General features: G+C 36.4%; 2 protein-coding genes across 5 annotated transcripts; one reads left to right on the forward strand and one right to left on the reverse strand.

The window, feature by feature from the left end:
• Positions 1-2410: 2410 nt before the first annotated feature.
• Positions 2411-6567, forward strand: LOC113725010 (uncharacterized protein At3g49055-like). The gene is made up of 5 exons (XM_027247961.2): positions 2411-3478; positions 3985-4061; positions 5157-5268; positions 5369-5485; positions 5984-6567. The coding sequence occupies exons 1-5, from the start codon at positions 2564-2566 to the stop codon at positions 6344-6346; spliced, it is 1584 nt and encodes a 527-aa protein (XP_027103762.1). The 5' UTR covers positions 2411-2563; the 3' UTR covers positions 6347-6567.
• Positions 6568-6597: 30 nt separating this feature from the next.
• On the reverse strand, positions 6598-12427 carry LOC113725009 (kinesin-like protein KIN-10C). 4 transcript variants are annotated; one of them, XM_027247959.2, is made up of 19 exons: positions 12029-12427; positions 11273-11441; positions 10985-11185; positions 10705-10894; positions 10427-10626; positions 10104-10336; positions 9978-10017; positions 9587-9676; positions 9427-9483; positions 9286-9345; positions 9147-9203; positions 9009-9065; positions 8575-8653; positions 8221-8486; positions 8081-8127; positions 7490-7511; positions 7331-7399; positions 7189-7227; positions 6598-7001 (listed from the first exon to the last, which is right to left on the reverse strand). In XM_027247959.2, the coding sequence occupies exons 1-19, from the start codon at positions 12259-12261 to the stop codon at positions 6957-6959; spliced, it is 2154 nt and encodes a 717-aa protein (XP_027103760.1). In that variant the 5' UTR covers positions 12262-12427; the 3' UTR covers positions 6598-6956. The 4 variants fall into 4 exon arrangements, 3 of the variants coding, with proteins under 3 accessions (XP_027103760.1, XP_027103759.1, XP_027103761.1); XM_027247958.2 differs by having other exon boundaries at positions 9963-10017; XM_027247960.2 differs by lacking the exon at positions 9427-9483 and having other exon boundaries at positions 9963-10017.
• Between the last annotated feature and the right edge of the window lie 2271 nt (positions 12428-14698).

Below are 14698 nucleotides of genomic sequence, written 5' to 3' on the forward strand. Positions count from 1 at the left end.
AAATAGGCTGGCATATATACTAGGATGAAAATAGGGGCATACTCCATTTCTCTTTTCTATCTAATAAATTTCTAGATTTTCTCTCTGAACCTTCGCACTATTTTTTCTTTCCATTATCTTTCTCTTGTCAAACGTAATTCTGATAATTCAATATTTATATTAACAGCATCTAAAACTTTAATATTATCCTTATTGTTGTTTCAGTTGATTAAAAATATTCTTCTTGAATTGATAATTTCAAGGTAAACAAAAATTATTCGCTTGTCTTTTTTATTATGGGACATTCTTACAGGCCTTCAAAATATTTTGATTGCTAACTGTTTAATAAATGATTTTTCACATCATGTGTTTGATAAAATGTTTATGAGGAACCACTCTATAACAATATAGATTCATGCCTAGGATGTCATTTGCCTTTTATGCTTGTAAATTACATATACAATAATCCAATAATTTTTAGTTTGCAATTAAAATTTTGAAATTTTTAGCTTGATTACTCTTCGTAAAAGTTATTTTCAAGGAATAGGAATGATAATATAAACAAATATAATAGCTTTGAAGTTTTTGTAACTTTTCTTATTATTACTTACAATTTTCATTGTAATTTTTATATTTTTAAAATTTAAATTATGAAAAATATTTGCAATAGGTTTGATGCATTCAAAAAAAATGCAGAGACTAATAATAGCAAGGTCAATAAATAGTATAATTTATTTTAAATAATTATAAGGAAATTATCAAATTTATGCAATCTTCTTGTGCCTCTATAATAAAAAAATTTTAATTTTTAGTTCTTGTTGGAAACTATAGACTAAATTAAAATTTTCCTTTCTTGTTATCCTATATAACAATTAGGATAATTACGTGGCAACAATAATATCGCTATGGTAATAAAAAAATGTTATTTTGGCAAAAAACTTATTATTTCATTCACTCAAATGGAATCTCAATTTTCTATCTCTTTTGATAGAGAGGGGGTAACCCCTATTTATAAGGAAAAATATAGCAATTACCTTCTTCAAAATAGTGATACAATATTCTCTTAAGATGTAATAGTTTTATTGACTGTAGTGCCAACTTTATCGAAAGTTGTAATAATTTTATTGAAAGTCGTACCATCTCTGTAACCTCAAAAATTGTAAAACGTGAAAATTTGTTACCATCCAAGGATGAGATAGACACCCACAATATTTAATCATTTCATAAAATATGAATTGGAAAAAGAAAAATAAAAGGCTATTAAAATAAATGGTTTTAGATACTTTTCTAAATTTGCATTTTCATTTTTGTTTAAATTTAATACCTTGGCCTAAAAATTTTTTAAATTATCATTTACTCTTTGAATTTAATTGTATAGAAAATTTATTCTTTTTATCTCAGATAAAGATAAAAGTACTACAACCCATATTTGAACAATATATTAGCTCCTTTCTTTCCCCCCTCCAAAGGTTAGTTCCAATATGATTGTTAAACAAGATTTTAGCACATCAAGCCAAAACTAGACAAGCAACTATAAAAACACTGAAAATGCCAAAATTAATCTCCAAAACCCTAGTACTTGACTAGAAAAATAGCTCATAAGGTACAAAAAATCAAGGTGTCAAGTTGGTTAGACAAGTACTCTACAAGGATAGTTTAATTTATGCCATAACTAACAAAAAAAAAAAAAAAAGAAACTTACAGGAGTGATCCTATTTCAGGGTAAGAATGCCATTGAAGTGAGTCAAATTTGAGCAGTATCATACTCGAATTCGAACTTGATCACTATCAATGTTACTCGAATTTGAAAAATTTGAGCTTGAATTCAGCTTGATATAATGGAAATTAAGATCAAACTCAATTCATTTGAGTTCAAGTAAACTGCAAACCTTATCAAACTTGAGCTCGAGTTTTTCTTTTTTCTTTTTAATTTTATTACATTTTAAATTTATCAAATTATCATTTTGCCATCCATCATTTTTTTTATTGAACATTATCTAATGTAAATTTATTAAAACAAGAATCCATAATAGTCATTCCATAATTAAAATATATAATGTATAAATAATATAAATACTTGATTAAGTCCATTGAGTACTCGAGTAGCTATTACTGATGTTCGAACTCGACTCATTACACGGTACAAGTAACTCGAACTCAAGCTCAGATTCGATCAAACTTAGTTCGAGTCAAACTTTTGATTAAGCCATTTACAAGTTACTCACGAGCGATTTGACCTGCTACACCCTTGTTTCTGGGGGGCTAAACAAACCGCATCCATACTTGAGGGGAGTTCACCATAATTTGCAACAGCTTCCCCCCTTCTTCAATAAATTTACCAAACTGTAACCCTTTCCCCGCCAAAACCCACTTATGAGTGATTGACAATTTTGAGAGACCCCGGTCCATTCTCTGTCGTACATGTGCTGCCAGTATATCCCACCTGCATTTCCTTCTCCTGAGTCTTGACTGGTAGTTCGAGTTTTCTGTTGATCCCTCTCTCTCCCCGAAAACCCCCCTTAAATTCGTCCTTTTGGGTCTTCCCAGCTAACAGGAACACACCCGAACTCGTATCATTGACAGCATGGAACCAACCTTGGGGAATGACATCAGTGGCCAAGATTCAGGGCCATTAATTGAAACCGAAAACTTCTCCCATGATCTTCAGGAGCTACGGTTAGAAAATGAATCTATGGTCGCCGAGATTGAATCCCTTCGTGCATCATATCAAACCCTCCAATCTAGCTACACAGAGAAAGAGGAAAAGGTAGCCCAGATCAATCAAGAAAAAGAAGAGCTTTTTAAGCAAAAAGCTGATCTCTTGGAGGCCATTAAAGAGTTATCGAGCGAAAGAGACTCCCTGCGCGATGAGTTCACTAAGCTTGAGGCCTCTTCGAGGGAGCAGGAAGTTGAGGGGGTGCGGGAGAAAGAAGAAATCAAGGAGGAACTTGAAAGTTGTAAAGACAGACTCGAGGAGCTGTTGAAGGAGAAGAATGAAAAAAATCAGTATTTTTCCCAAAAATTGGGCATGATTAAGCAAGGTTTGGCTAGGGTAGTTGATCGTTTAGATGTAGAAGGGGAAGAGCACAGCAATGAATTGGAGCTAAATGGGGATTTGGGGTTGGAATTCAAGGGGATTTTGGAGTTACTAAGTAAAGTTGAACTGAAATTGGATGAATTTACGGAGAAAAGGAAGAAAGAAAAGAGGGAACTTGAGAGTAGTTTAGTTAGCCTGACAGAGGAGAACAGAGATATCAATAACTTACTGAGGATCGCCCTAGTGGAAAAAGAAGCAGCGGAGAAGAGCTTAAATAAGCTAAAGGGGAACAATGAACAGAAGAGAGGGGCTATCTTGCAAATTGCTGAAAGAAGTTTGCAGAAAGTAGGTTTTGGCTTTATAGTCGGAACTGGAGGAAATGAACTGTCACCTGAAAACTCTGCTGCTAATTTAGCTCCTAAATCGGATAGTAGTGAATGTGAAGAGGAGGCTGTTAGTTTGGTAAGGTCCTGATTTTCATTCCTGGTCAATAAAATATGTAGTGTTGGCTATGTTTTCTTGTCTGAAAAATGTTGACTCTTGTTCATTCGGTTCTTCATTTATATTTGTAAAAAATTGTACCAGAATGTTTCTGCAGACGTTTGTAAGAAAAATATTTTCATTAACGAGAAGTTGCTAATTTTAATTTTGCAAATTTTCTCTATAGAGACTGCACGCAAGATGTTGCCATGCTTATAACACTTCCAGACATCAGTCTCTGGCTTAGCTCTTCCATACAGTAGTACACTGCTCATGCTATTTTATTTAGATGACTTTTGTTGGAATGAAACAGGTTGTGACCCACTTACAGACAAGCACATTTCATACACCGATGTGCACACACACATAAAGCTCTATTAAGAAGCTCTAATTATCAACTATTGTCTGTACTGAGTGCCACAGAGGGATAAGGTGCATTGCTTCATAGTGCTAACGAGAGGTCTAATTTTTATGATGTTTATTCTCAGGCTTCAACTGTGGAGAGAATAATGAAGAACTTGCGACTTGAAATTACCCAATTAAGGAGGTCTTTGGATGACTCTAGGTAACATTTCACGATTCTCATAAAAGTATACAGAGGTTCGATTTTCCTTTTGGCCATTGCCCGGAGGCAGTGTCAGAGGGGAAGTTGGGATGAGTTACTATTTCCTTGAGTGGTGAATGAGGATAATTAAAGGGATGTATTTGTCTGACAGGGTGAAAATAACACTTGGGCAGTTCTTGCTGAGTGAATTTCTTACTATGAACTTCCATATTCTTGCACCTTTTTTGATCAGAGAATGTTCTGCCTGGCACTAAAAGGGTCCAGAGATGAAATAATTGAATGTAAGCTGGAAAATAGATAATAATTGAAGCCCGATTCAAAAGTGGAAAAAATTTAAAGCTCGCCAGTTTACTTTTCTTTTATAATCTCAGCTGGACTGATGCTTTGATAAATTTGGGCATCACTTTTGCCGTCTGTCAATAAATACTCCTCCTTAATCCATGTCTCAACAGGTATATGAATCTCAGATACATTGTATAACCTACATTTCTACCCGGTATGATTAATTTATTTTTGTACAGCAATATGGGAACTCGGTTGTTCTGTTAGTAGTGAGCTCCGAATGTATCAACTAGGAGATTGTTAGCAGTTGTGTCGTATTCCTGTTTCTAACCGGAAAACATACAAAATTGTGTTTCTATTGGGAGTTACCTGGGACAAACACAAAGCGTTACAGAGCTGTCTCGCATAAGTTGAAGGAGTCTTCTTCTTTGATATCTTGATACTCGTTTACTTTTACTGTCATCTTATCTTCTGCTTTAATCCTCCTGGAGCAACCTTTTCAACCTTATTATACATCTAAAGTAGACTAGGATTCTTCTGGCCTAACAAGTCAAAGGTAAAGTCATAAAAGGTCTTCCAGAGTGACAGCTACGTCTGTAGACTGAATTTCATGACGAGAATGACCCTAGTATGGGCAATTTCTATTTCTCGCTTTCGTCATTTTAAGTGAGAACGCATCTTCTGTGTATCAGGCTTGCAGAAAGAATGTTATTTAGGGTTGCCAAGCCAAATGGTACTCAAGCACAAACTGTTTTCACTTGAATATGCTATTCTCTTTTTGCTATTTAACTTCTTAATTCCAATCACTGTCAGATCAGAATCTGAACGCCTTCAGAGTCTAACAGAGATGCAAGCTCATAAAATGGCAGAATATGTTATGTACATCAAAGAGCTCGAGGACAGGGAATTGATTTTAACTCAAAAGGTTAGCATCTTTTCCCTTAACTGAGATGGTTATTCATTTCACTTTTCCTTAGCCTTCTGCAACTGAAAAAGCAGCATCTTCTTTTGCTTTTCTTGTTAAGGTTGAAGAACTCCATGTAAAAATTATAGAAACTGAGGAAGAGGTTGTAAGGTGGAAAGAAGCTTGTGAGTTGGAGGTGCAGGCTGGAAAATACTTAACTGAAGAGCATGAAAAAGTGGTAATTGATCTGCTCCTAATTTTTATCAACGTTTATTCTGCTATCTTCTCCACTGGCTACATTTTTCTGTTGCAGTATTTCATGATGTGCTTCTTTGGTGAATGATCAATATAGGATCAATTTAGAAGTTGGTAACTGGAAGCAACTAAATAATTATGTTAAGCAATGTTTCTTCTTGTCATACTTAAATTATACAGTAGATTGTTAAGAGATCTAAACTGGTTTATTGGGAAGAGGCATCTGAAACTCTTTAGATTTCTGATATTGTCTAATCTTTTGGTGCATTCAACAACTCCATGCATAGCCACTATAACTTGGCTTGGCTTCCATCAGGGGGGGAAAGAAGTTAAAAAACAGACCACTTATGGATCTTCCTCCCATTGGAATGGGGAAATAAAATGGAAAAAGAAGAAAGACCTCAATAGTGCATGCCCATTGCCCGCGTATAGCTTTGGAATTCCATGGTTCTGATGGATTTTGATGGCCGTGTTCCATTAGGTTCACATTCTACAACAAGAACTAGAAAAGACAAGGACTGCTTTGCATGTGTCAAAAAGCAAAGTAAAGCTCAAGGACGAGCTAGTAGCCACTGCAATTGCTGCGCAGGAAGCAACTGAGAGATCTCTCCAGCAGGCTGACAGCCGTTCTGCAGGACTCCTTGCCCGAATAGAAGAGCTGACAAGAGAGTTGGAGGAAACAGAGAAGAGGGAGCGGGCTAATCGGCATAGAATCAGGCATATTTGCTGGCCATGGCGAGTTCTCAAGTTCAACCCTGCTAATACTGCAAATAGTACAGTTAGAAATATCAGACGGATGCTACCCGAGATGCAAGCCTTGCTACATGAACGTCTCAGTGTCTAGTCTTGTCAGACCAAATTGAATGTGGCTAAATTGCACGAGTTGTAAGATGGCACATTCTAGCTAGATGTGGAATGTCTGTACCTTTAATCCAGTTACGTGACGTTGTTCTACTTCTTAGTAGAGATGTGTTGAGATTCACCCATTCATTCCTGTGGGTAATCGTCTAGGGCATGCAAAACTGCATGCAAATAACACTCCTATCAGCTCAATCTCTTTTTGAACTTTTCTCTAAGGGTCGGTGACAAATGACATTGATCCAAACGAAATGGTGCAATGCACGGCACTGCTATTGCACTTCTTTCATTTCTTAACATACCATTCATCGTTTGGTTTTGTCATAGTTACAAATGAAGAATCATAATTAATGGATCGAGTAAAGCGAAACTGAAGGGTGAGAAAGTGACCCTGTACAAGATATTTTATATTCTGAACAAACCCAACAAAAACCAGAAATTTCTCTAGGACATTTGTTTCTATGGCAATTCATTTTGCCATAGAAAATCTTCAGAAGACTCGTTTTCACGGCAAATCATTTTGCTTATACAAACTTCTTTGAAGACTTGATTAATGGCATGTCATATCACCGATGACAAGCTATTCAAATGCCAAATCAACTAAAGAGATCTCCAGCCATCTTCTTCACCATTCCTTTGACCTGTGCATCCAAAAGAAATCTGATATAATTAAGAAAATCCAAAACATGCTTCAACCAAGTCTTCCATTTTTTTCATTTTTCTCATTGAACATAAAAATGTCAAGGATTGCATAGTAAATTCATAGCATTTGACAATGTCAGCAGGAAAATCAGATAAAAAATATATGGAATGAAACGTAGAACATACTTGCTTAGCCGAAAGACCAATGTCTTGCAAATCATCAAGCTGTGAAGCAAGACATTTAACAATATCAATCATCAACTCCCTAAAAAGCATGGCAGCATAAACTTATTCACTATCTTTCCCTTGAAGAGCACAAGAAACTCACACTCTTGAAAGGTTCTGGAGATTCTTCACGAAGTTGAAGAATGTAGGTAGCTCTCTTTTCCCCAATACCCTGCGGATGAATATCACACATTCAACTTTGGAACAATAATATAATTGAACACCACGGCCTTCTGAAAAGGAACTTAAAAGATCAACTCACCCTTAATCCTTTCAGCTCTTCTCTGCAAATACAACCAAAAGAAAAAGTAAATTAGGATTATGCACATATAATGTAGGAGATGACTACTGACATAAGCACCTGAGTTGATTACCACTGTCAACAAAAATTACTTATTCATGATAACCTACCATGCAAGTGATCCGTTAAACATACTAATGTATACGTGTTAATCAAAGAACGTAGCAGGACATGTAATTTAATTAGCCCAATGCTCTCTACAATATAAAAGTAAAGCCAAGTGTGGTGTCCATAACAATTTGAAACTTATGCCAGTCCACATTGATTAGCAAAGTTTGAGTCACATCCCATCACTTTGTGAAGCTAAGATTATTGGTTGACAGAGGATGAGTACAGGAATAAAATGCAGCTGGTTCGTTTCTATTGACCATCAAGTGGAAGGCTCACAGAAATTTCAGGAATATAAAAGAAAGCATTTTCATGCAATTTCTCAATGTCTTGTGCTTTTGACCATACTACAGATACAATTAAAACAATGGTGAATTCTCAATGCCAGATGTGAAAGGCAGAATGATGGAGAACAGAAACAGTTTAGAGGAACAAACTACTTACTTGCTAGCAGAGTTTAAGAACCTAAGGTATTCCTGAACAAGGGAATCCTGCAGCAAAAAGAATGGGATTATTAGAACAACACATCACACAAACAAAGAGCACAAAAACAATCTACACATAATAAAACACAGAGCTTAAACCTTCATTCCAGAACTGCGCTTACTGAGCATTTCCCAAGGACTACTATATTTTGTGATCTCCGATCTTTCAGTAACTCGTGCACCATATTCAAATATTGGGGTCTTTGGCTCAATAACATTATGTTGTGCATCACCATTATCTAGCATCTTTACATGTAATGGAGTTGAAGAACAGAATGATTTCAAGCTGTTTGATAGTTGTCTTAATCTCTCACTAAGTGGAGGTGATCCATGCTCATTCAATGTCTCCTTTCGTATGACACTACCTGTCATGTAAATATTGTGTAAAGAAAAGAGATGACACAATTTGATCCTATAGTTGGAGAAGTTTCAATAACAATAACAGTGCACTACCATCTTGCGGAGGAGATTTCTCACAAACTACAGCAGGAATGAGTTCCAAATTGTTGCTTCTTTTGTGTGCAGAAATGTCCTGAGAGATTTAAAAACATACTCAAAACTAGAATTGTAGAACATATTTATGAGGTACAGAGATTATTTATGCTACCAAAAGCAAATGTTTTTTAGTTACAGGTAAAAGCTGAACTAATGTATTTTCCTTAGCTGCAGATATTTGTGATGGACATATCATCCTAGTTGCTAGCACAGAGCTAACCTTCTCAACTAAGCCACTAGATGTTTGACTATCAAAGTACTTGGGAAATCAATATGGTGCAGTAAAAAGTATATTGATCATGGCAAATCCATTCATATCTACCCTTAGTTGGAAAGGATTAAAGCTGTACTTATTCTTGAGTTCCAAAGGGATATAATGATTCTGATCTTACATTTTCCTTCAGTTCCGGATCCAAACTAAATTCTGGATTTGACTTTTCTTGAGAGACCTGAAATACAAAGAGATCATTTCTATAACTGAGCCATAGAGTCCCTGTGTTATTATTAGGATACACTGAACTTAATCTTACAAGTCCGTCAGGTACAAAGGCTGAAGGATTATCTAAAATCGACTCAACCTGCAAAGCCTGCAGATTTAACAAATAACGTGACTCATTATGACTGGCAATTATAAATTATACTCGAATACCATTTCACTGTGTATTGTACCTTCTTCAGCTTGGAGGGTGACACAGCTACAGACTCTGGAATTGACTTTTCCTGAGAAACCTACAATACAAAGAGATCATATCTGTAACTGTGCCACACAATCCCTTTGGTATTATTAGGATATACTGAACTTGATCTTACAACTCCTTCAGGTACTAAGGCCAAAGGATTATCCAAAGTGGACTCATCCTGCGAAGCCTGCAGATTTAATGAACTGCATGACTCACTATAACTGGCAATTATTGACTGCTTCTTCAACAATATGAATTATACTCAAACACGATTTTGCTTTGTATTGTACCTTCTTCAGCATGGAGGGTGACACAGCTGCAGCTGTTTCAGGTACAAATTCGAGTTTCTTGTCTGAACAATCATCTTGTGGGAGCCTTGTCTACATTGCATACTGAAATGAATTAGAATTCATTGAATATATTTTTGGTTCTTGATATTTGTAAATTTCACAGTTCCTATCATGTTTCAGATCAAAGATAGCCTATCTGTTACAAAATAAGTGAAAAAGCAAATGAATGTTGATTATTCCAAAAAGAAAAATAATGGACAGGAATCAAATAATTGATGAGTAGTGATTGAGCATATTTCTTGGAACATGAAGATACAAAATAGGGAAAACAAATGGGAGTGATAATGAGGATTAACTGTTGGTAAAAATTACCAACCTCAAAGATGAGAACCTGATTAGAAGTGATATTCTTCCCCTCTTCAAAAAGTTTCCTTCAAATACACGGCAAAAAAGAATATTCAGCAGATATTTAGGATATATTCTTTTGATCGTGTTATAGGAATAAAACGTGCTATACCTTCCCTTTGACACGCAACTGGTACCCTTTGCAGATAAATGCAAACTTGAGACTGCTGGTTTTCTAGCAGAAGGAGTACAAAAAGGCTTCATGCTATTTTGTAATGAAAGCATCTTGAATCTAGCTGAGCTTTTAGCATTATTGACAGACTCAGTCAGTACATGATTTGTACTTTGACATGACCTGGAAACTAAACTCAATGTGCGAAGAGTGTCTTGGCAAACATGTGGGTTCTACAATGAGAAGAGCAGCTATTTCTATTAGATACAAAATAAGAAACTAAGCGTAGTAAAACTGGTCACAATGATAACTGAGATCCATACCAAACAAGTGAGCAGCACTACATGACTTGTGCCCCTGAGTGACTCCTTAAAAATGTGAGTAAGTTTGCTCTCACGGTATGGCACATGCATCTCATTGGCATTAAGTGCATAAACAACATTCAGTAAGGTGTGAAGGGACTTGTTAGTTCTGTCAAGAAGTGCACTTCCGTCTCTACTAATTCTTCTGGAATCCTCATATCCTGGTAAACAGGGCATAGGATGTTAATTTTGTTCTTCAAAATTCCTAACCATATAAGATTAACTAGAGAGGTATCAACCTGCTAAATCAACAAAATTCATCTTTCCCGCAAGCTTGGTTGTTGAGTTATCATTCATTGCTAATACATGTATTATTAAACATTTATGGCTCCTTCTTGTATGCTCATGTGGTATCTTGTGTGCTGATTTGCTGATGTTCGACATACTAAAGTATATATTCTGAAACTCTAAAATGGATTTCACAGGAACCTGGAAACAGAGAAGAAGAAAGAACGGTAAAAAAATTGAAAAATCTAACTATGCTTTTCTAGTTTCGTGAACTCATTTGCTGAAAATTACTTTAGATAGCCCCTTAAGATTTATTTTCCCTCGGCAATCTTCAAGTACTTGTACTTCAGAATGCTTGGGATCCAGAAGATCATAAGCATGCTCCTGCTGAACCTCAAAAATAGATATTGAAAGTGACTTTCCAGTCTCCTCAGCTTTTGAGAGCAATTCAGTCATCGTCATTACAGCTATTCCTGGTTTGTTTTCAGCACCCTTGGTAGAGACAGAAAATCATCAACAATTTCCGAGAAACACAAGAAAATTATGGCCACACAGGGCGAGAAATAACAGAACAAAAACCTGAATCGTATAAGTTTTTCCACTTCCTCTAGCCCCATAAGCTATAATTGATGCATGTCCACCACTGAGGACATCTGAAGTCAAAGGCTCTATCTCTCTGGCAAAAAGTGTACCTGTATCCTCATCTTGTTCATAACAGTGGTCCAGTTTATACGATGCTTCTTTTCGACTGTAAGAAAAACACAAATATCACAAGTGAAGCTTCAAAACTACGAAAGTAAAATCAAGTCGGTAGAACTAAAATTGATTATCTTATGCTGAATAAGTTAAGAGAAGTTCGAATTTTGTTCCACTTTTCCAAAATCTAAACCAAATAAAAAATTGGAAAGGTAAATTTCTAGGAAAAAAAATGAAAAAGTTATCCCATAAACTGCAACAGATATCCAACACTCAGTAACATGGGATTCTAGACTTAATATTAAGCCAATAGGCAATGAAGAAAAATCCAGACTTCAATATACAACTTCAAAACTACATCAAGAACACAAAATCTGAACAGAGACCTGGAATAATCACAAAAGAAGCAGCATAAAGACAAAATAAACAACACACTGATGTATTTGTCTCTTCCCAGATCATTATTTGAGCAGTAATTTCTATAAGAAACTCACAAGCCCAAGAAGGAAATTGCATTACCCCAGCCCGTCTCCCACAAAAATTAAAAAAGAAAGAAAAGAAAAGGGGAAACGAAATTAAGCAATTTGAAATTCAAATTCATGGGGTGAAGGAATACTGGCGGCAATAAGTTTGCAGTACCTATTATTGAATTGGTCCAAGAAAGAGAGCGTGAGCGTGGTTTCAGATGAAGCCCCGTGGTGTTCGGGTTTGGAGACAGTGATCCAAGGCTTTGGAGAATCATGACTGAAAGATTCAGATTCTTGGCTAGTGAAGCCCCTGATTCTCCCAATTACTCTCACTCGTCTACGAGATGGGTTTACTCCCATTTTAACTTTTAAATTCTGATCTGGGCCAGGCGTTGATGAAGTCATTGCAAGCAAAATTGAAGAAGCAAGAAGCTCTGAGTGCGTGAGAGAGAAAAAGATTAGAGGGAATTGAAAGGGAGAAAGACGGCAGTTTGATTCTTAGGAGTGCTGTGGGGTTTGCGACATTGATAGAGTAGCCGTTAGTCTGTTCTGAGAGGAGCGAGCAGGCTTTCAAATTGTAGGCCTTTGGGCGCTCTTCCCCCCTCCTCCTCTAGGCTCTCTTTATTTGTTACAAACCACAAGGGTATTATTGTCCAACTATTTCTATCCTGTGCCTCAGAATTATAATACTGTCGTGTGATTGGATAGAAAATTATTTGAGATAATTTTTTTTAAATATTGTAATATTTATTTTTTTAATACGATGTATGTGACATAAAATAATATTTAAAAAATATGTTGATAATGCAAATAAATCAATGCATATAAATAAAGTCTAAATAAGATATTATTCACAATTTTTATATACATAATTTATACGTCAAAAGAAAAGGTGGAAAAATATAGAGAATTTAGAGATTGGATGATATTTTTACAAGTTTTCTTCTTTTTGGTATTTTATCCCTTACCCTTTTTTTCCGAGAGGAAAGAAATTCTCACACACACACAATTAGATTAGAAACACTCGGAAGTTACGCCCATTAAACCTAAGTAGGACCTACAAAGAAACCACGTCCAGCCAATTGGTGACAGGATGAGACTCCCATGGAACTTAAGTCTAGATTGAAGAACCCACATACAAGCAATGTGGGACGAAAGCCTAAACACCCCCAATTCCCCCCCTCCCCCCCGGCCCCGGTGCACACCCAAACATATGGTTTGCTCATTTTGTTCGAAACGGAAGAAACTCTCACACATACACACAATTAGATTAGAAACACTCGGAAGTAAGGTATACAAGAGTAAACTTCTAATCTTATGCAGTGTTATCATGACTTTTCTTGAGAGTTTAAATGTATTTTTTCAAAAAAAAAAAAAGAAACGAAATGAATTAAAATATTTTTGGACTGAAGAGGAGGCTTCTCTTGTAAGTTTTTGCTACCTACATTGTTTATCCTCAGAAAATTTTTTTTAAAAAAATAAACGATTTATTTAGTGTGTACACTGATAATGGTTTACCGGGTAAAAATTAAAAGACTGGTTTACCGGAGACTTGCAATGAGCTGGCCAGGGCTTAAAAACTAAATCATGCTGGGCTAGAGGTCGAGCAAGCTCTGCCGGAGGGGGCAGAACCACCAACAATTTCTGGTCCAGCCCATTTTGTTAAGCAAAAGACGGCCGGATTGCAATGGCCAGCGAGTAGCGACAAAATGGGCCGGACCATCAGTGGCCAACTTGTATATATATATATATTTTTAAGCTAAAATGGGCAGAGGCATCTAAAATGATTCGCATTTTTCATGTGTTTTCGTGCACGTGTGTGCTTTTCCAGGTGACTGGAGATCGAAGTGACGTACTGGATACTACATCGGAAGTTCACTGGGTTTAGTTTCGCCAAGTGAGAAAAAGGGCTCATAAAAAAAAGAAAGAAAAAAAATGGAGGGGAAGAACAACAGCAATAACAGCGATGGAGTGAAGAGAAATGTAGGGGGATGTGATGTGGAGGCCCTGAAGAAATGCTTGGCGGAGCATAAAGAAGATTACCACCTCAAGTGCCAACCCCAAATTGAAGCTTTCAGAGGCTGTTCTTTGCACAAGTTCACCCCTTCCTACTCCTTGTCACCCCGTCCCCGCCCTAATTCCAACTCCACCGCTACTTCTCTCGTCACTGAGCTCTGATCTCTGCCTTTTTCTTGTAATCCTGACTTGTTAAGATTCTGCTCTATATATACAAATGTGAAATGTGCTGGTCATATATGTAATATGTACTGCAGATAAATTTGCACCAATTTGTCATCTCGATTGATTGTCGAAAACAGGACTACCCTTTTAAAGTCTTTTTTCCTATTGATCAACCATTGTTACCGGAAAAAGAAAAAAGAATTCTGGGCACTTGGAAAATACAATGTACGCACTTCATAATTGTTAAGGAAAGGCGATTGTTTAATGGGGATGTCGTGGAATAGTAAATTACTCATTCCTTCCCAGATGTTGTTGATGATTCATTGTATGTTGCCCTAGCATCAGGCGTTAAACTAGTTTCCTTGAGCAATTATAGCTGCATTTTTTCAGGGGCGCAAGCTTGGTCTAAGTTTCTGGAACTGGGATCGGTCTTTAATGACCGTATACATGTATACAGAAACGTGTGTGAGTCAGGGAGTGACTACTTCGAGGTCTAGAGAATGCAATGCTTAATGATCTGATAATAGAATCATCTGTGAATTTGGTACGATGTTGCTGCTAGATTATGTGATTGTATGGTCCCCTCCAGAGGATCCAAACAAAATCAGGGATGTTTCTGAATGATTTTGTCTGGCTCCAGATTGTGCTGACTTTTAACTTC

This window comes from Coffea arabica, chromosome 2c (genome assembly GCF_036785885.1).
Source record: "Coffea arabica cultivar ET-39 chromosome 2c, Coffea Arabica ET-39 HiFi, whole genome shotgun sequence".
Taxonomy (NCBI): domain Eukaryota; kingdom Viridiplantae; phylum Streptophyta; class Magnoliopsida; order Gentianales; family Rubiaceae; genus Coffea; species Coffea arabica.